General features: G+C 39.2%; 1 protein-coding gene across 1 annotated transcript in view; it reads right to left on the reverse strand.

Moving 5' to 3' along the window:
• Positions 1-21,405, reverse strand: part of ADAMTSL1 (ADAMTS like 1) — a gene marked incomplete at its 5' end in the record, with an annotated part of 243,354 nt that overhangs the window by 178,410 nt on the left and 43,539 nt on the right. Inside the window, one exon of the mRNA XM_083354613.1 lies at positions 18,404-18,449. Within this exon, the coding sequence (XP_083210739.1) occupies positions 18,404-18,449 (46 nt within the window). The remainder of the gene's footprint in view (positions 1-18,403; positions 18,450-21,405) is intronic.

Raw genomic sequence — 21,405 nt, forward strand, 5'->3', positions numbered from 1 at the left:
ACCACCACATCTCTAGGCAGCTTTCTCTGTCTAGCAATCCATGAATTCACACGAAACACTTTGTCCATGCCTTCTTTTATTTCAGATGCTGGCTGATTCAATACCACTTCGAGAGCCTCAGAAACCAGCTGCTTTAGATCTTCCTTAATATTCTCTTTTAAACCTCTGATTCTAACAGCAAACTGCATCTGGTAATATTGAGCAAGACTCAATTCTCTATCCATTTTGTCTCTTAAATCTTCATTCTCCAATACTTTTGCTTCTAATATGGCATTCTTTTGAATCAAATCTTCCACTTTTTCATCCAAATCTTCCACACATTCAGCCACTTTATGCACTGAAGACAAAATGTCTACCTTCATCACACTGAACTTCTGTTCCATCCTCTCTTCCATTCTCTCCTCCAATTTCTCCAATTTCTCCTCCATCTGTGCAAATTTATCACCCATTGATTCCAGAATTACCTGGGTATGTTTTTCAAGAGCATCTTGTAAATCCTTCGGTGTCAATACATCAGGAGGATGCAACGCCTGCAATGATGATTGTTGCACCGGAGAGTTTCCAGCACTCCGAAGAGTTTTAGGGGGAGGTTTAGCCGCCATCTTTTACTTACAATTGTGACGCACTTTCACTTTAAGTTTAAAAAGTCCATCAAGCTCGAGAGTAAAATAAAATAATCCTCTTCACCTTTTCCTCTTGTACCGCTCTGCCTGCTCTTTTTATTCCATAGTCCTTCCTTCAGGCAGGGGTGGTCGCAGACGCCTGGCTCTGCTCCAAGAAATCCGGAGCAGAGACGCTGACCAGCTGGGAGCGACCCAGGCTACGGGGGAGTTCAATCCTTCAGCCGCCCAAGCTACAAGCTCAGGTGGCCCCGGAGAACTCGACCCCTACCTGGGGCCTCACCCCCTCCTCTTCTCCCGAGGAGGGGGCTTCAAATTCACCCAAACAGCTGATCAGCGCTGTTTCGGGCGAAAATTACTCAGCTGAGCCGCGGGCAGCCCGGGAAGGCTGTCTCCGGTGCCGCTCAGCCACCGGAAGTCGAACCTGCTTCATATTGAGTCAGGTTATTGGAACCACTGAAGTAGGATTCAGGAAGCATTCTTCTTGGTTTTTGCCATGTTTAATGAAAGAAATACAATCCTGGATCTTCTACGTGAGACCTTTTGGCTTTTAAGTCTTCAGCCAAGATTAACCGGCCGTAATTACTTAGGCCAGTGATGGCAAACGTTTTAGAAACCGAGTGCCCAAACTGAAACCCAAAACCCACTTATGTATCATCGGGTGCTGGGTGGGCGTGGCCCATTGGGTGGGTGTGGCCCATTGGGTGGGTGTGGCTGCGGTGGTAACGGCAGACTGGGTGGGACTAAAAAGTTCAATCAATTGCAACTTTGCGAGATCTTTTTTTTCCCCGCGAGAAGTTGAAATTGATTGATTGAAGCTTTTTTTTTTGGCACACGGTGGAAGCCTAAAGCGAAAAAGGTTTTATAAAACCCAGCTGAAGGCCTATGACTGGGGCGATGGCACGCGTGCCATAGGTTTGCCACCACAGATTTAGGCTTTGTGAGGGGTGGAGTATGAGGAATGATGAAATGGGTCTTTTTTTCTCCTGGCAGTTACTGCAATTATGATGCAATTGGATAGTTGTTTGGGGAAAAAAAATAATGCAACTGAACCAGAAAGGCACACCAACACACACAAATATTAATAATTCACTTCTTAAGAAGCTCCTTGAAATTATAGATAAATAGCTTGTTTTTTTATTTATGTAGATGGCCCAGAATGTAGTAGGAGGAGAAACTGAAGTATTCTAATTTGAACAGTTAACAGAATTATGAGATTTGCAGACAACAGGAAGTACCTGCTCCTTTTAGCAGAACTGATTCTGTTCCTTCTTAACCAGAATAAATGGGGATCTGCTTTCACACTTAGGAAAAGCTGCAGAACCCCCCTGTGCGAACATTCAAATAGCTGAGGCCCAGATCAGCCTGAGCATGTAAACAGCCTGGGAAAGTGCTAAAGCAACTGTAACTTTGTCACTGATTTTTCTTTCCTTTTTTTTTTATTCCACGAGGGTATGGAGTCTGGTTTTATAGCTTGGCTTATTCATGCATCCACAGAGCCAAGCTAGATCGCTTATTTGAATCTGGCTTGGCTGAACATACAAAATGTTCCGGCTTGTACTGATTTATTTTTATAAAGACAAAAGGTCCAACAAAGCATACCGATATATACAGAGTTCTCAGTCTAGCTTTACTCTCAGTTCAATAAGATTGTTTAAGCACTTTGTCTTTTTTTTGCTTTTGAAACCAAAATAATAATAATAAAAAAATGCATGGTCAACCTAGCACATTCTCAAGACTCTGCGGGTGATTAGGAGCAAGAGTAAAATACTACTTCCCTTTGATTTTCCTGATTAAAATAATAACACGGTTTTAAATAGCCAAATGGGTGTTTGGAGAAGTTTTCGGTGAAACTTAAGCTGCTTGAAAAGCAAATATAAGCGCTCTGGAAAGTGTGCAGGCGTACTTATGCCACTGGCCCCAAGGCAAGAATGAATGAATTTCTATCTAGAGTGTGAAGGGCCAGCACAAACATGCGATATTGTCTCACAGTTAAGTTTAACATCTTTCAGTCTTTCCAGCACAAGACCCTCTTATTACTTAGCTACTATTCAAAACAGGCTACGTAGCTAACGGGGCTGGGATTGGTTAACTTCTTAGGTTTTACTGTTGTTCTTTAACCAAGATGCCATACTAACTGCAAACCCAAAGACAAATGGCCTGGCATCCACACCTTTGCAAGCCTTGATCTGCAAGTCCTTATCATTCCTGCCCTGCAGCTGTTCCAGAAAGGCAGTAGCAGCTATGGCAGGTGACTTCCCAAAACTCTTTCCTGGTGCCTGGCTAGCACTAATTCCAATCAGGCAACTAGCATATGCTGATGGGATGATTAATCATTGTTTGCTTAATCATGATTGTTAAATAAGCCAAAATAATCAGGCTCCACCAGACAGAACCAGGCAATTACGTTCACCTACTTTTCCAGAAACTTTATGGGAAAGAATCACCTTGATGTTGTTCCCAAATATCATAGGGAAGGAATCGTTCCAAACTTTTCTTTTTCTTTTTTTGTGGGAACGAGAGAGTGTACGGCTAAGAAAGGCATGGAAAGGAAAACGGGCATGAACAATCAAGAGGCAGCACATCCACTGGCAGGTTATCTCATAAACAGAGCTGAGTCCAGGTGACAAGAAACCCCCGTGAAGAAGCATTTGAAGTTATTCAGAGAAATTCCACCTTGATTTACTAGAAATGAGGCTCAGGAATTCCACTGGCCATTTCCAAAAGCAGCGTTGCAAATATCTCATTAGAATCTTTGTAGTTCTTGCTACCTCAAATGTGCCCAGCTCAAATGTGTCTGGAGCTTGACAAGAGACAAGTTCTTGTAGAAAGAAGGGTTTGTAATTATGAAAGTCTGCCTACCATTCCCTCTGCCTTTTTTTTTAAAGGTCTTTAAGTCAAAGTAACCCAGATGCTGATTTCTTACAGCATGTTGTTCTTAAGCTTTCAGTAGTCCTCTAGTACGATATTTTTTTTCTGGTTGAGCTAGTCTTTGAAGTTGACTTGAAAGCTACAACTGATGCAAAAGATAGCAGTCTTCCTGTTGACACATACAGTAGGAACTGATACAGTGCAGACTATAGAATAGACTAGACTAGACTAGACTAGAATTTTGGCATGATATTAATCCTAGGACCTGACTCTCTGGATGCTCCATTTTGAATTTAGAAAGAATAAGGTATTTTCCCCCTATCTGTTGGACATCTCTATGGTTTGCCCTTGCGGGTCTCTCTTGAACATTTATTTATAATCATGATTGATGATTCTAAGGCTCCAAAGGAAATGGCTTAGTTAGTTTTCATATCTGGGCTGTAAAACTGTAGACCACAAGATGGCAGCAAGTCTTTGAGGCCAATTAATGGCTATCCTGATTATTTGAGACCTGCTACAGACAAAATGCAAGTAGAAAAATAGGGACCACTACGGTGGGAAGGTAGCAGCGTTCTGTGCGCCTTTGGTGTCTAGTCATGCTGGCCACATGACCACGGAGACGTCCTCGGACAAGCGCTGGCTCTTTGGCTTTGAAACGGAGATGAGCACCGGCCCCTAGAGTTGGAAACGACTAGTACCGTAGTTTCCGGTGTATAAGACTACTTTTTAACCCATGAAAATCTTCTCAAAAGTCAGGGGTCGTCTTATACGCCGGGTGCTGAAAATTTAGGGACAGGGCTGGCTGGAAAACCTGGAGCGGATCTCCCATTTAGTCTGCGCAGGGAAAGCGGGACCAATTGGAGAAGAAGCTGCAGTCTGTGATTTTTTTACAGGCTGGGGTCTGGGCGTCTTTCCTTCTAAAGTTGAAGAGCAGCTGTAGTATATCCCAACTTGAAAGGCAGGTGGGGCCAGAGCAGCGGCTTAGCTCTAAGGACACATTTGACTCAGGAACTGGGCGGGCTGGCTGGAAAACCTGGAGCTGATCTCCCATTTGGTCTTTTTTTTTAAAAAATCCCATTTATATCCTGCCCTTCTCCGAAGACTCAGGGTGGCTTACAATTTAAAGCACAAATCAATGTGCTTAGCAATAGCCTTCATTCTGTGTATATGCCTGTTTATTAGGGCTTTCACACACCCCCAAGCAGCATTATTACAAATTCAGCTTATTGCCCCCAACAATCTGGGTCCTCATTTTACCTACCTTGGAAGGATGGAAAGCTGAGTCAACCTTGAGCCTGGTGGGATGCGAACCTGCACTAATTGCAGACAGCTGGTGTTACTTAAGGCTCTGTGCAGGGAAAGCTTTAGAGTGAATTAGGAAAAGTGAAAAAGTGAATTAGGAAAATAGGGAACGGTTGCTGGAATTGGGTATGTGTAGCTTAACGAAGAGAAAGGTGAGGGGTGACATGATAGCAGTGATCCAATATCTCAGGGGCTGCCACAAAGCAGAGGGAGCCAAGCTATTCTCCAAAGCACCTGAAAGCAGGACAAGAAGCAATGGATGGAAACTAGTCAAGGAGAGAAGCGACCTAGAACTAAGGAGAAACTTCCTGACAGTTAGAACAATTAACCAGTGGAACAACCTGCCTCCAGAAGCTGTGAATGCTCCAACACTGAGCTTTGTTATATTGCATTTTTGAGTAGGAAAGAACTTGACCCAATGCAAGAACAAACTCAGTATCCACATATCTGGAAGAAGTTAACTGAGGATACGTTTGATAAACTTACACTCTTGATAAAAGGCCTTCATCGGCAAATCTATGCACTGGCAGGGGTTGACAGGGGCCAGCAGGATCTATATACCCTCCAAACATATCTTTGCACAATTCCCAGATCTAACCTGTTCTCATGATAGCTTGTCATTTGAACCCTTTTTGGCTCTGGACCAGTTCATTTGAACCTGAACTAAAATTTGGGCTTCAGGGTAGGTTAGTTTTTTTGTTGTTGTTGCTGCTTCAATACACAGACCAGCTCCTGAAAGTAAGCAAATCCTTGCTTAGTGTCTGGCCACCTTAAACAAGCAAACTCTGGCATGAACCTGGCATTAAATCTTATAGTTAGTTTATACCAGGGCCACAATCCCTGTAAAAAAAACAACAACAATTAACCAGTGGAACAACCTGCCTCCAGAGGTGATGAATGCTCCAACACTGGAGGTTTTTAAGAAGAGACTGGACAGCCATTTGTCTGAAATGGTATAGGGTTTCCTGCCTTAGCAGGGGGTTGGACTAGATGACCTCCAAGGTCCCCTCCAACTACTACTTCTTCTTCTTCTTCTTCTTCTTCTTCTTCTTCTTCTTCTTCTTCTTCTTCTTCTTCTTCTTCTTCTTATTCTTATTCTTATTATTATTATTATTATTATTATTATTATTATTATTATAGTTTAATCCACTTGCACTGTTTTATGTTTACATGTTTGATGACAAACAGCCTTATGTTTATAAGTGACAGTTTTCCTACTAAGCACCTGCATGTCATAAGCATTTGAATTAAAATTACCATATTAAATCAAATCTGATGTTTTTTAATTTTTACTTGGTGTGCGTTGGAAGAGGGGTAGTCTTATATGGCGAGTATAGCCCAAACCCTATAATTTAACAGGAAATGTAGGGGGTCGTCTTATACGCCCAGTCGTCTTATACGCCGGAAAATACGGTACTCATGTGCGGGGGGGGGGAGAACCTTTACCTTTACTTACAGACAAAATACACATTTGTTTGTTTACTTATTTGACTCTTCCTCAACTAAGTTATATTTGTTGAATGGAGTTGTCTAAGGAGAGAACTGTCTTAACGGTATCACCTTAGTTGTAAAATACCATTTCCAGAAATGCTCACTGACACAAATTCTTTAATTTCTGGAGCTTTCAAATTTTTTTAGTATTTTATTGCTTTGCATGCATAGTTTTAACATGAATTTTAGCTAAATCTTGTACATCACTGAGGTATCTTTGGTTAAGGGCTTCATTTTAATATTGTAAATGAAGTTTTAAAAAATAAAGTGCTGACTTGGAGCAGGGGAACTAGGATTCAAATGATTCCTTAATTGTGACTTAGTGGGGAATTGGGGAACTCAATCTTTTCCAGCTTCACCGGTTTCTCCTTTAAATATGAGTCGCAATAATCATGGCTCGTGAAAATGTATTGTGGAGGAAAAACAAAATAATTATAAAATTATTTCGGGTACATAACGCATTAGCAAAAGATACATTACCAATTGTAGTTACTGCTGCAAGGTTTTGTTGCACATTCATTCCAAGAGATTAAAAAAAGTGATTTTATTCTACATAAATTATTACACTTTAATGTAAGAGGATAGCTTGTGGGTTTGGGGCCCATGCCTCAGTGCCTCACTCTTGTAATTTTGCTTTCCAATGGACAATTTTTCTCTCAACCACAATCAAAGGCTCTAGTTTCTTTTAGTTTCTTTTCTTTTTTTTAAAAAATGGACTTCACACACACACACACACACACACACACACACACACACACACACATTTTGCTAAAATATGCTAGGTTAGACCTGCAGGTTATTCTAATTTCAGCCTTGGCTGATTCTCCTACCTCTACTTGTATAATCTAGAACCAACAGAGACAGAACATCCTAAGCAAATACACAGTATTTCCTGACTACTGAATAAACAACAAAAGCTCACAAAAGCATTATTTTTTGTAAAATCCATGGCATTATACCCAATGCCATAGGACTCTGATTTCTGATTCAGCCATGTAAGATCTCTTTAAAACACAACACACACAACTGCATTTTAATAACCCTTATCTGACAGAGCTTTTCTTTCCCTCAAATAGTATCTTACAGCTCATGCTGATACTTCTACAAAAACAATTTTGATATTAAAGATGGTCAACAATTCCTTAAATGCACAGTATCTTCTCTTTGACTGCAAAAGTATCATTCCATCGTAAAATTTCTTGCCTACATACAAACAGCAATACTTTCTACCGTGCTCTTTATGTGTCCTCAACAAACCTGGCAATGATAAAGAGTTCTTATCAAACTTTTCTGATACAGACAGTCTGCACTCAGTGGCCCTAATTGAGACCAGAATTTCCACTATCAAACGATACAATCACCAGACAAATATCATGTGACCACACTGCTTAATGATGGCAGCTTTGGTAAGGTTGGTTGTGATTGTTAGGTTGGTTGAGATGCTGGTGTTAGATGAGGGCCTCATGCTTCTGCTGCTCTGCCACTATTGCCTTTGCTTCAATCTCCTCACACACCAATGTGCCCATCATCTCTGCCCTTTGGGTTGCCGCCATCTCTTGTCAGCTTGCACCTCTGCTCTCCTGTACTCTGCCACCTTCAGCTGACCTCCCATTGTTGAGGGGCACCAAGTGTGGCCCTTCACGAGGCAACTGCTGGGTCTGCACTGGCAGCAGCTGTCTTGGGAAGAGCCAGGCTAGGCATGCCTTACCAACAGCAGGGGAAGAAGACAGCAAAAGTCCATCTTCTGGGGGTAGCACAGGATGATGGAATGCAGGGAGGTGGGGTGTAAGGGTACAATGTGAAGTGTAAGGTGGCAGGGGCAGGGTGGGTGCAGGGTGGAAGGGGTGTCAGAGTATGAGACAGCCAAAAGGACAGAGATGGAGGTGGAGATAGGTGGGTGGGGGTACTTATAACACTCCTGAGGTCATAAGTGAGGAGGGCTGCCAAGTGTCCAAATTATGATAATGTAATCGTGGAGGGACTATTGAAACTTTAAACAGTTGCTGAGCAAATGCTTGCTCAATGAGGAAACGGTTAGGAAAACTGTTAGAAGCGAAAGAGAAACAGTTCTCCTGCAACAGTGAGTGGGAGAATCAGCTACATTACGTGATGAAAAGGCACAACTGGTTGGGTTAACGTACAATGCTAAAGCTAAATCACAATTTTAATCCAGAATAGTTGGATCCCCATTCAGCGCCCTGCTGTGTGTTATGGGATTAAAACAATTTGTGAAAGATTGTAAGGTCAGTGCTCTGTGCTGGTGAACTTTTTCTAAAGGAATTAAGCTGCACATAGCTCTGGGTCTAGATTCCATTTTTTTTAATATAGCAAAGATACCATTGCACCGTAATTTGTTTGTCCTCTGATTTGCAAGATGAGGGTAGTACTCCATCTCATAGCTTAGTTGGCTGATGTAAGTAATAACAACATAAAGTTCGTATTTTGGAAGTTTTCTGGAATATGGAGATAGGTGGAGGAGAAGGTGGCTGAGATTTAATAAGACTTTGTTTGTTTAGACCTTCTAATTTATCTTACATAATTAATTTGCTTAATGTACAGAGTGGTACATCCAGCCTCTGTGAAGGGAATCATACCAGAAGGCCCCCCGAATGTGAACTTGGAAAAAAAATTACTAAAAATTTGAAAGTGAAAATTCAGGTTGTCATTGTTATGCTTTCAGATGATATTTTTTTCTTAAAAAAAGATTATTTTTAGGAGAATGAGTTGGGGTGGGTGGGTTGGTCACTAAAAATAGAACATATTTGGCAGCTGAAGGTGAATCTCCAGGAAACAAAGGGGTGAAAGAACAATGTTCAAAAACCACGAGTTTAGGGATCTCCAGTATGGCAGAGAAAGCAGTGTGAGAAGTTCCATCCAGCCAAGGAACGTGTGAGTCACTTAGGAGCTTTGTTTACGCTTCATACCAAGGGTATATAATAACACAGCAAATTCTAAAAATGTGTCTTTTTCTTTTGCTGCATTCAGGGTCATTTTCCAAGAAATAACAAAGGATAGTTTTCCTTCAGGGTCGCAGAATGGTTTCACACAGATTTGCTTGGCTTCTCTCTCAGTTTTCTACCACAACTCAGAACACAAATAGCTCTTTCTTGCCACCAAAATTAAGAACTTCTGGGCTGGCTCTTTCTAACAGTAGTAGCACAGTACTAAATTTTGAAATGCAGGAGGTCATCAGGATAGTCTCAACATTTCTGAAAAGATGTACTATATATATATATATATATATATATATATATATATATATATATATATATATATATATATATATATATATGGATCTTTGGTTATATATATATATATATATATATATATATATATATATATATATATATATATGGATCTTTGGTTATATATATATATATATATATATATATATATATATATATATATATATATATATATATATATATGGATCTTTGGTTATATATATATATATATATGGATCTTTGGTTATATATATATATATATATATGGATCTTTGGTTATTCGGGTTTTTCCCCGCATAGAACTAAAGGTGTAGGGGCGACGTTTCGACGGAATCCCATCCGTCATCATCAGGCTGGTGGCTTCTGCTTCCTTCTTCTGGGAGAAGCATGTGGCTGTTTGTTCCTCTTTTTTAAACTGCCAGAGGGGGTGTGTTCTGTGGGTGGAGGTGTGCTCTGATTGGGTGGGGGAGTAAGTGTGTTCTGATTGGGTGGGAGTGTACAACCCCCAAAAACACATCCTAGATCTGACCAACCACTGCCTATCTAACACATACTTCATCTACAATGGACAAATATACAAACAAATGGAAGGAGCACCCATGGGATCACCCCTTTCACCTGTCATCGCAAACCTCTACATGGAACACTTTGAAACCCTCGCTCTAGAAAAATCCAACCACAAACCCAAACTCTGGCTCAGATACGTAGATGACACCTTCGTAATCTGGCCACATGGCAAAGAAAAACTGGATGACTTCCTCACACACCTCAATAGCCTACACCCCAAAATACAATTCACCATGGAAACAGAAGCTAACAATCAACTTCCCTTCCTTGATGTCTTAGTCTACAAGAAATCCAACGGCTCCCTAGGACACACTATCTACCATAAAAAACACACACACAAACCGCTATCTGAACGCACTCTCACACCACCACCCAGCACAGATCAACTCCGTAGCCAAGACACTCATCTCCAGAACAAAACACCTAGCTGACGAACAACACCAAAAAACCGAACTACACACTCTCACTAATATATTAACAGCCAATGGATTCCAAAGAAACACGATTACCAACTTAATCCGAAGAGAGACACCCACAAAAACCCAAGACAGAGAACAAGAAAATGGCAAAGCCCTCCTCCCATACTTAAAAGGGACCACAGACAGAATCAGCAAGGTCCTCCAAAAACACAACATCAAAACAGCATTCTACACAGACAGAAAAATATCCACCATCCTAAGAAACCCCAAGAACATAATTGGCTTAGAAAACCAAGGAGTATACGAAATCCCATGCACCACCTGCCCCACCACATACATCGGACAGACCAACAGAAGAATAAGTGCACGCATTGAAGAGCACAAAAACTCACTCAGAAAAGGAGAACAAACTTCATCCCTGGTCCAACACTTTGAAGCCACGGGACATGAAATTGATTTTAAAAAAACCAAAACTATCGCCAAAATTGAACATTTTAACAACAGAATAATCAGAGAAGCCATTGAGATAGAAAAACGCCCCCACAGCATAAACAAACGAGATGATACCTCTCGCCTACCAACCATTTGGAAACCCGCCTTGATTGACAGACGAGTCCCAACCACCAAGAATGATAGACCCAAACTCATGATAACACCACATGACATCACCACCACACAACCATTCAAAAAGCAAATCCGAACCCACAATGATAACGAGGCACAACCACAAAACAGAAACCTAACTACAGCTGCAACATCAGCCACTTTAAACCCCTCCAAACCACACAATAAGCAAACTGACACCCACTATAAAAACATGGCACCACAAAAAACAGGAAGCCGAACAAAAGCAGCACAACTCACCAGCTCAGGTCTAAGGCTGGCAGCTGAGACCAGCCCATCCACTCAAAACACACACCCACCCAATCAGAACACACCCACCATTCAAAACACACTCCCACCCAATCAGAACACACTTACTCCCCCACCCAATCAGAGCACACCTCCACCCACAGAACACACCCCCTCTGGCAGTTTAAAAAAGAGGAACAAACAGCCACATGCTTCTCCCAGAAGAAGGAAGCAGAAGCCACCAGCCTGATGATGACGGATGGGATTCCGTCGAAACATCGCCCCTACACCTTTAGTTCTACGCGGGAAAAAACCCGAATAACCAAAGATCCACATACGAACACCCGCGAAAACCTCAGAAAACAAACAAACATATATATATATATATATATATATATATATATATATATATATGTTTTCTGAGGTTTTCGCGGGTGTTCGAAAACCTCAGAAAACATATATATATATATATATATATATATATATATATATATATATATATATATATATATATATATATATATATATATATATGTTTTCTGAGGTTTTCGCGGGTGCCTGTATGCGGATCCTAAAGCCTGATGATGACGGATGGGATTCCGTCGAAACGTTGCACCTACACCTTTAGTTCTACGCGGGGAAAAACCCGAAAAACCAAGGATCCATATATATATATATATATGCAGGTATGCACATCTAACCCATCTCTGCTGGGTTTCAAACCAACACCCTTCCATTTGCAAGGCAAAGAGTAATGGCCATTATGTTACCACAGCAATGACTCAATTGAAGACTCTTTGTGAAGTACCCCTTTGGAACATCTTGCCTCCTGGGGTGAGGTCCACTCCAATCTTCCTGACCTTCCATAAAGCCTAGAAACCTGGCTCTGCCAACTGGCTTGGGACTCCAAAGATCGGGCATCATGTTGGAGATGTTTGACGGATTCATATCAGATCCCTCCCACCTCCCTCCCCATCTTTTTAGCCATTGTGTTTTGTATTTTTATACTTTTGTAGTATTTTATTTATATGGTTTTATTTATTTATTTTAATATTTTAAGCCACCCAGAGCTACGCTTGGTAAGATCGGTGGCCAAAACTTTGATAAGCAAAATAAATAAATAAATAAATCTGTGAACTGCTGGGATTAGCCTGTAACAAGTTGAAAAACACTAACTGAAAGAGGCAGGAGTGCTAAAGACACTTTTGAAGTTGATTAATAAAAAAAAATGCCCTGAGTTTTTTTTGAAGATGAGTGGGAGATTAATAGAGGCTGTTTTCCATTTTGGATGTTACTCGTCCATTCTGGTGATAGAGTAACTCAGCAGTGTGGACAAGCCCTAAAAAGAATGTTGGTCAATAGTAACATATTTTTATTTTATTTTATGTTTAAATGAAAAATACAGACAGACTTGCAAAGGAATATTAAATTTGCATGAAGTGAATTAGGTCACTTTTCAGAACGATGTTTTAGTTCTCCCTTAATAATATTTGCACATCAAATATACATTTAGATTTACATCTAAAGATTTGCATTTATTTAACAAATTGGACTTAAGTCTCTGTATTGACAATGGTATCTTGAGGTAGCTTCCTGATAAGCTGTGGAACATAGTGTTGGACACTGGCTTGTTGAATGCAGTGGCCCATAGGAATATGGAACTTAACATATTTTTCGCTTAAAGTATTTATTGTTACTATATTGTGAGACATTATACTCGCTTCCCCCCCTCCCCATGGACTCTAACATAGAATGAAGTCAAACAAATTCTTCAAGTTAAAACTTGAGAAGGAAGGACTGGCTCTCTCAATGGAATATTGGGAACTAATAAAAGCTCCAAGTGAGGAAAAATAAGCTAATATGTTCAATATGCTGCACTCGAGCGTAATAAAAAAGAAAGAGCAAAGGTTCTAATATTATATAAAGCAAGATCATAGAATATGGGTTGCTAAAACTTTCAATAACAGATTCAGAAAAGAAAAACGCAGTGCATGCAAGAGAAATCTGAAGAAGCTTTTTTGACAGTTTTATCTGGATTTCTTCAATTTACTTCTTTGGTTATTGCCGTTCTGCTCTTGTGAAAGCAATGAATGCTTGAGAGAGAGAAAAAGATGCACCTCTTTTGTGCGCAAAATGGAACTGCTGGGGAAATAAGATCAACCCTTAAGAGAAAAGTTGTGTGTGTGCCACATGCTAGAAATAAGAAAATAAGAAACAAATGTGTACTTATCACATCAAAATTTTGGGGTAGTCTGGAAATTCCGTCAGTGAATACTGGTCCTGGATATCTTCTCTTAGGTCCCTCCATTTTTAGTGTCAATTTGTCAGTTCCCCCTCTGGTATATATATATATATATATATATATATATATATATATATATATATATATATATATATATATATATATATATATATATATATATATATATATATATATATATATATAAAATTTTTATACCGGCCTTCTCCCGAAGGACTCAGGGCGGTGTACAGGGCAATGAATATTAAAAACAAAGTACAAAAGTTAAAAAACAATTAAATATTATGCCCGATATATACAGTAATTAAAAACCATGTTAAAACCCCAACCCCAACTCCATCAAACCAGGCCGGATTGCTCAAATAAATAAGTTTTTAGATATATATGCAAGTACTATTATAAAAGGAACAGGAATTTATTTTGTTATAAAGGTTTGGGTGCTTCTTCACATGCGACTGATCTATTCCCTGGACTCTGAAAGAACAATTTTGAACTATCTCTGCAATATGTACAGAAGAAAATTTAAAGACAGTTTTGTGAGGCAGTTATAATATTTCCTAGTCATTCATTTCAGTGCAAACATACTACTATTTATGCAAGGATCAGGCTCACTTTGATTCACATCTCTAAATGAATTTCAAACAATACAGGTAGGAGGAAATAAAAAATAAAAACTGCATGGGATCATAGATTTCCCAGACCCGGACATATTAAATCCACAGAGCGAAAACATGCAATATTTTTTTTAATGCTAAATGAAGGTTTCCTTGAATCTTTGGGAGGGAAAAGAGCTAGAAGATGGATTTCAATCAAAATAAAGTCTCTAACCAGCTGCTTGCCTACCATACTATTTTCCTTCCAAAAGGGAAAATATAATGCTAAATATCCCCAGAGGTATATTATGAGGGGGGAAAAACCCACATATTACTTTGGTTCTTTTATCAACTTTGTGGAAAAATTCATTTCCAGTTACAAGCCATTTAGGAAACTGGAGTAGGAACATGGAGAAAACTCACATTAGTCATCAAAGCTCATTTTGACCTGACAGAGAAAAGATGGACTAACTATAACGAACATGATGGCAAGATGCTGTGATGCATTCAAAGTTACAGCAATGAATAAGGTCTGTTGAGAACTATTCTGTAGATGGCAAAATGCACTTAGGTCTATCCAGTCTCCAGGTTATAATGAATCCCAATTATTTTAAAATGGGGATGCTACCACTAGAGTTTCCTCAAGCCTAACCATGACCATGATTATTCTGCTTAGAGGAGAGACAGAAAGAAGGGGAGTATGTAACCCCTGCTCCCTTGGATCAGGTCAACTATCTCTCTATTATACATCTCAAGGAAGGCAATGCCTGTCACTAGTGATGACACAGTCTAATGACACAACAGATACCAAAGATCAGGTAAGAATGCCCAGATCCACAAATTGTAACTGTTGCTGTGACTATCTTTATCAAAGATTTGCTGCTGGCTTGAATGTCTAGTAATGGTCTCCAAGAACACGTCAACAATGATAGGTTCTTTATGCACTTTTGAGAGACAGAAAATGGTGCATTGAATTATCTCTTGGCAGACAAAAATAAACCCCCAAGATGCAACTCTAGTAAAATAAATAAACCTTAGTCACTGTAATTGCTGCCTTGGTTGCCAGGATTTTAAGAGGCATTACCCAGGAGGCATTGGCTTGGCAATGTTTAATTATGGCACCTCCCACATAGCATGAAGCTAGTGTCTATCTCCCCCCACCCCCCAAAAAATATTTTTTTCTGAAAAAACAACAGGAAAATAGGGGATGGGCTGAGGAATGTATCACTTCTTCTATTGGGCTACAGCCCTTCTTTCATCCATTGACGTCCACTTAGCAATCACTGAAGTTAACAAAACTCATAGCAAAAGGCAACCACAGAAAATGTTCTTCCTTGCCTTGTCTGTCATTAAAACAAAATAATTCTGTGGGGAGTAAGCTTGTGTGTGTGTGGGGGGGGTAACAGAAGATAAAGAACAGAGGGCCTTCGCATACAAAGTAGCAGAACTTGTACCAGTTTATTGGTGTCTCCGTGTGGACATTATTATGTAAATTGGCTCAAAGTTAGACCTTGATCTTGCCTTTCCATCTGTACTGTGTCCCCTTTGTCCATGCAGTCTCATTCAAAAGTTGATAAAATAAGGGATTGCTTAGGATAATGCACGAGATCTCATTGCTACAGCCAACAACCCCCCCCCCAAATAACATTTTTGGAAATTTTATTTTTCCTCCTCCAGTTAAAAAGCATACTTCTAGTATGTACAAATGAACAGTAAACTCAAAACACTCTTACTTAGCAAAAAGAGAATGGTTTATGTTTAGCAGTATCACTGCTGGAATTGCTGTTCTCAAGTGTTTGTTTCAGCACACAATGAACTGTGTGTATAAATTCATGTGTCTGCATGTATATTTTGTTATATTAACTGTGGGTCAATTTGCTACAAATTTGTTTCTCTCTATTCCACTCTTATTGCTGAGGACAGCAGCTTGCGCTATCCTTTAGGAATCATTGCAATCCCCTAAAATCAAGCTTTAGCTAAACAAGTTGATAAATGAGAAATTATTTGGGACTGCCTAATGATTAGCAAATAGATTATTTAGTATATTTTAAGTTATAATTTGTAAAATAAATATTTTTAAAAATAGTGTTTAATTATGGATTGTTAATATATTTCAAAAAAAAAAGAAAAAAAAGGAAAAGGTGGCTATAAATATTCTGCTTAATATTTCTCACTTGGGCCAGGGCCATAGAATGTATCTTTTTATAGACTTTTTTTAAAAATAGATGAAAGCAGAAGTTTACAGATGAAAGCAGAAGTTATAGGGTATGCAATAGACAGCAATACTTAGAATCTACATAATACTCAAAAGTTCAGTTAGTCCTAAGATGCAGCCATGAAATATTCAACAAAATAGGAAACTCAAGGCTTTCCTCAAACCAACCGAAAAAGATCTGGGAGCTGAGGTGAAGGGGCATTTTTTTTAATCAATGAACAAAGCAAAATTTTTGGAGGTGCTGAATGCTTCATGATGAGGGTGCCACAAAAAGGGTTATTGTTCCAAAGTGAATCTTCCTCCAAATCTCAAAGGAAGAACTGGAACACATGCCCCCACAATACATTTAGGGCCTAATAAATCAATATCTATACTGTGAAGCAAGTTGGAAACAAATAGGTAGTCAGTCCAATTTGAGGACAATAGGCTTCATTCAAGTTACTTGAGTATACTTCAAGTAATAAAGCCATTAAGCAGCAACAATTGATCCTAGAGTATAACTGCGTATAATTGACTCTTCCATAGTGAGGTAATAATATGAACTATTGAAGAAATAGTTAACAGAATGGTAGCTGATATGGAAATACTGCTGCATGTCAAGTATGCACCAAAATTGCTTTCTGAATTAATTCTGAATTTCAATTGTCCTGTTATTTTTAACCCTCTACGGAGACAGCCATTTTTAGGGTGATTTATAAGGTTTTTATTTCCTTGGACTTCTGATTAACTATGAGAGTTTAGTGGGTCCCAGAAGCCTTAAATCTGGGACAAAGGCTAGAGACCAGCTTGTGTCTATGTAGTTTCCACAGTCCTCTAGGATTCTAGCATACTTCTGACTGTTTGGGACAGTTATCTGTGAATCTTTATTTTGCAGATAAATGTTTTCAGTATCATAGCCCAAGATAAGACCTACCCTAAGAACAACATTAAACAGAAAGAGAGAAAGAGTTGGCAAAGTTCAGCCATTCCTATAAACAAAAGCTTCAATTTAGGTGTAATCCCAGCTTCCCAGCAGGGTGATCCAGCAAGAATAACTTAACCCCAAGCAACAATTTAAATCCCATCAGTTGTGACAATGTCTCATTCATTTCTTTTCTGCAGAACCATGGTGTTTTTCTTGACGGACGTGAATTAATCTCGTTGGTCTTCTCAATGTCCTGGTGAAGCGAAAGTGCCTCGCAGCTGGAGCACAACCCAAAAAGCCACAGGCAGCCTTATTTACCCAACAGTTCTCCAGTTGTTCCCAATGAAGGGAGCCCATAACTAGACTGAAGGAAGACTCCTGTGACTCCAAAGGGACTCTAGTGTAAGCCTATGAAAACTAAAGTGATTTAAATGCCAACGAAATCAATGGGATTTAAGCAATGTGTTATGCAGAGGATTTCAGCCAAATTAAAGAAGAGAATACAGGGAGGATATTCACGAACAAAGTTTATTATGGGAAAAAGAACCCAAAATGTTAAATTTAAGGCTTCCTGGACAAGTACAGAAAGTTGTGAAAGAAAAAGCCATGGGTAAAAGACTTCCTTCTTTCAAGGCTTTAGTGCAAAAGGAGATAAATACACTTTCCTTGTAAGAAGGAGCACTTTGTCAGTGTGGGAGGTAATGCATCTTGTACCCAATCAACAACATTTTGACCATAAATATGCTTACACATGGCCATTATTCATTTGAGATTCCATATTTCACTAACATAAACTTAAGACTGTTGAGTCACTTTCTAGGGTATCCCTTCAGCATAGTGGCAAATGTTACAGTCATGTGGAATTTGGATAACCTTTTTTTAAATACACACACAACATAACCACAAACAAATAAATAGGCAAAAAGTAAGAAATGTCAAAGAGGGAAGCCTGCAGAATGATAGAGTCATACCATAGAAGGGGGTTCCTAGTCGTTCAATTAACCCTTCACACATGAAGAATGAGGAAAACAATTTTGGGACTACAGAAGATCTACTGCAGTAATATGTGAAAATTATTTACTTACCACATTGCTGCATGTTCTATATCTAATATTCCGTCCTTCACAGCTCCTACATCCAGAAAAAAGGGGGAAAAGCACATATCACATACTAACCAGCAGAACGTTCCTAGTTGCTCAAGTAAAAGTCATCTCCACCTATCATTTACAGTTATTTACACGGAATTCGCCATTCCAACTGTTGAATATTGTTAAATGCATTTTTGTCACTATGTATTGTACTGGAGCAAAAATACACATTCCGTGCGCAATTTCTATTATTCTCTTCTTAACATTTTTGTGCCTGCAAAATTGCATGGCAGTCATCAAGAAGAGATTACGATTGCCTAATTATAGTAAATTGTCCAGAGTTTCCTTATCCTTGTCTATTGTAGAAAAATAAGATCCTCTTTATGTTAATAGGCTCAATTTTATTAATGTTATAACCATCTGTGGATTATAGTCCACTTTATTTTTTTCAGGAGTATGTGGTGTTATTTCCTATTCATTGGGCCAGGAAGCAGTTAAGAGAATAGTTACAAGAAAGTTTAGCACAGGAGTTGCTGACAATTACCTATAGACATTCAATAAAAATGCATTAAAAATTTCGATACTGACATAGACATTATTTTATCAGGGTGGTGACATTAATTGTGAAATTGCTAAACCTCACATGTCCAGCTATATTCAAACTAAGAGTACACAAAATAGTTTAACAGAGATAAGCACAATATTACCATATAGTTAAATATATTTTTCATTGGTCAATACCTTAGAATCATAATGCTCACATGCAAAGAGAAAAGGCCAGTCATTTTCAAAAAATGGAAAAGGCTGCTGCATTCAAAGGAGAAAACTTTGGTTTGTTGAAGGCTGGATTCCTTTGGGTTACCTGTATTTTATTGTCATTTTTTAAAATGAATGTTAAAAATAAAATCCACAACACTGAAAGGAGTGGCATAAACAGAAAAAGTTGCTTCACAGTGACCTCTCGTCTGGACTACTGCAATGCTCTTTACATGGGGCTTCCCTTGAAGACCACTCGGAGGCTCCAACTGGTACAGAATGCGGCCGCGAGGGTTGTCTTGGGAGTTTCCCGGTACTCCCATGTTACACCTTTGCTCCGCGAGCTGCATTGGTTACCAGTTGTCTTCCGGGTGAGGTTCAAGGTCTTGGTGATGGTTTTCAAGTCCTTACATGGCATGGGTCCGGAATACCTCGGGGACCACCTGCTGCCGGCGTCGACCTCCCTCCGCCCTGTGCATTCCCACAGAGAGGGCCTCCTCAGGGTGCCTCCGGTGAGAGAATGCCGGCTGGTGGCCTCCAGGGGGAGGGCCTTCTCTGTGGGTGCCCCGGCTTTGTGGAACCAACTGCCGGTTGAGCTCCGGACGGCACCGGATCTTCGCTCCTTCCAGCGAGGGCTAAAGACCCATTTATTTGAACAAGCTGGCCTGGCCTGATGGGGGAACGTTAGGGTTTTAATGGGTTTTATATTGTGATTGTTTTAATTGGGCAATTATTTAATCCTTTTTTAACTTTTGTATTTCTATTTATATGCCCTGTTCACCGCCCTGAGTCCTCCGGGAGAAGGGCGGTATATAAATTTAATAAATAATAATAATAATAAATAATACCATAAAAACCCTCCAATAACATTGTATATTTACTCATTACTTACATTTCTTTAAGTTTTAGTTGTCTCCTGATGAAAAATTCACAAGTTAGACTGGAATATTTAATAACTTAGTAGAGTTTGGCCCAAATGATGTCACAATAAGAGAGGCAGTGAATTTAGTTGTGTTTCCCAAATGAATCGATTTAATCAGATCCTTCGGCGATGCCCGGGGATGTTGTTCCCTATAATCTAACTGAATTTGTTTACTCAGTTTGAAGAAAATTGCTATCTATATATTTATATTTTTAAAACTTACATTGACACCGAAATTATAGCCATATGTTCAGATATTATTAATGCCACGTTACATATCAACGTGATTGCTGAAAACAATTTATTTTCACTGAGCATAAACCATCATCCCTATTCCTTTTTTTAATTGCAGGCTTAAAAAAACAACAACCATGTTTTCTGTTGCATTTGTAACTGAGTAGTTACAAATGCAACTTTGACTACTTTTAACAATGCTTAAAAGAAGCTTTTGGTAGCATGTGAGGGAAATCCACCTAATATGTCCCTTTAATTCTAGACAAACTGACTGGCAAATTTCTCTTCCATTGGAGAAGTGTCCAGTCCATGACCAATTGATTGGTTTTTGCAATGGCATATGGGAATTACCTTAATGGAAACTCGCCAGGCTAGACAATAGTCAGACAAGTGGCAGCTAGTCTGATTCAATATATATAAAATGATGAAATAATGAAGCATAACAAAATAAACATATAAAAACAGAGGGACACACAACTCATATGGCTACAACTGGGCCAGCATCTGGGGAAAGACCTTCTTAAGGTAATGAGATGAACCAATTTTAAGAGGGATGGGCTGCAGTTTCATAATGCAGATAGTATGGCAGAGAAAGACAGCTACTGTATCAGAAAGGAGAACAAGGCAGATGAAATCCAAACCCAGAGAATGAAGGATTTTTTTTAAGTGATCACCAGTCCCTTGAATTGCACACAGACTCTTCACTGGTAAGTAGTGCTGCTCAAGAAACATTGGTGTTACATAACTCCTGTACCAAATTTTCACTATAATTATTTGTGCTGTGACATTCCGGACCAGCTTTAGCTTCCAAGTAGTCTTTAAGAGCAGCTCGATATATAGAGTGCATTGTTCCCCGTTAATCCAGGACAGAGGTAAGTAAGGCATGAATGACTTAGTTATCATAGTTGTACAAACTATTATAAATTTCATACTCTAATAATTGCCTTCTTTATACACATGAGTCAAACAGAATGTAATTATGCTATATAACAAGCATAAAATCCTTTTCTGTCTCTTAAAACAGGCAATATTAAAAATAAAGAACCCACATTATATGAACATATATATAAAGTGGTCTTATTCCTTT

The sequence above is a fragment of the Vipera ursinii genome (assembly GCF_947247035.1).
Source record: "Vipera ursinii genome assembly, chromosome: 2".
Classification (NCBI taxonomy): domain Eukaryota; kingdom Metazoa; phylum Chordata; class Lepidosauria; order Squamata; family Viperidae; genus Vipera; species Vipera ursinii.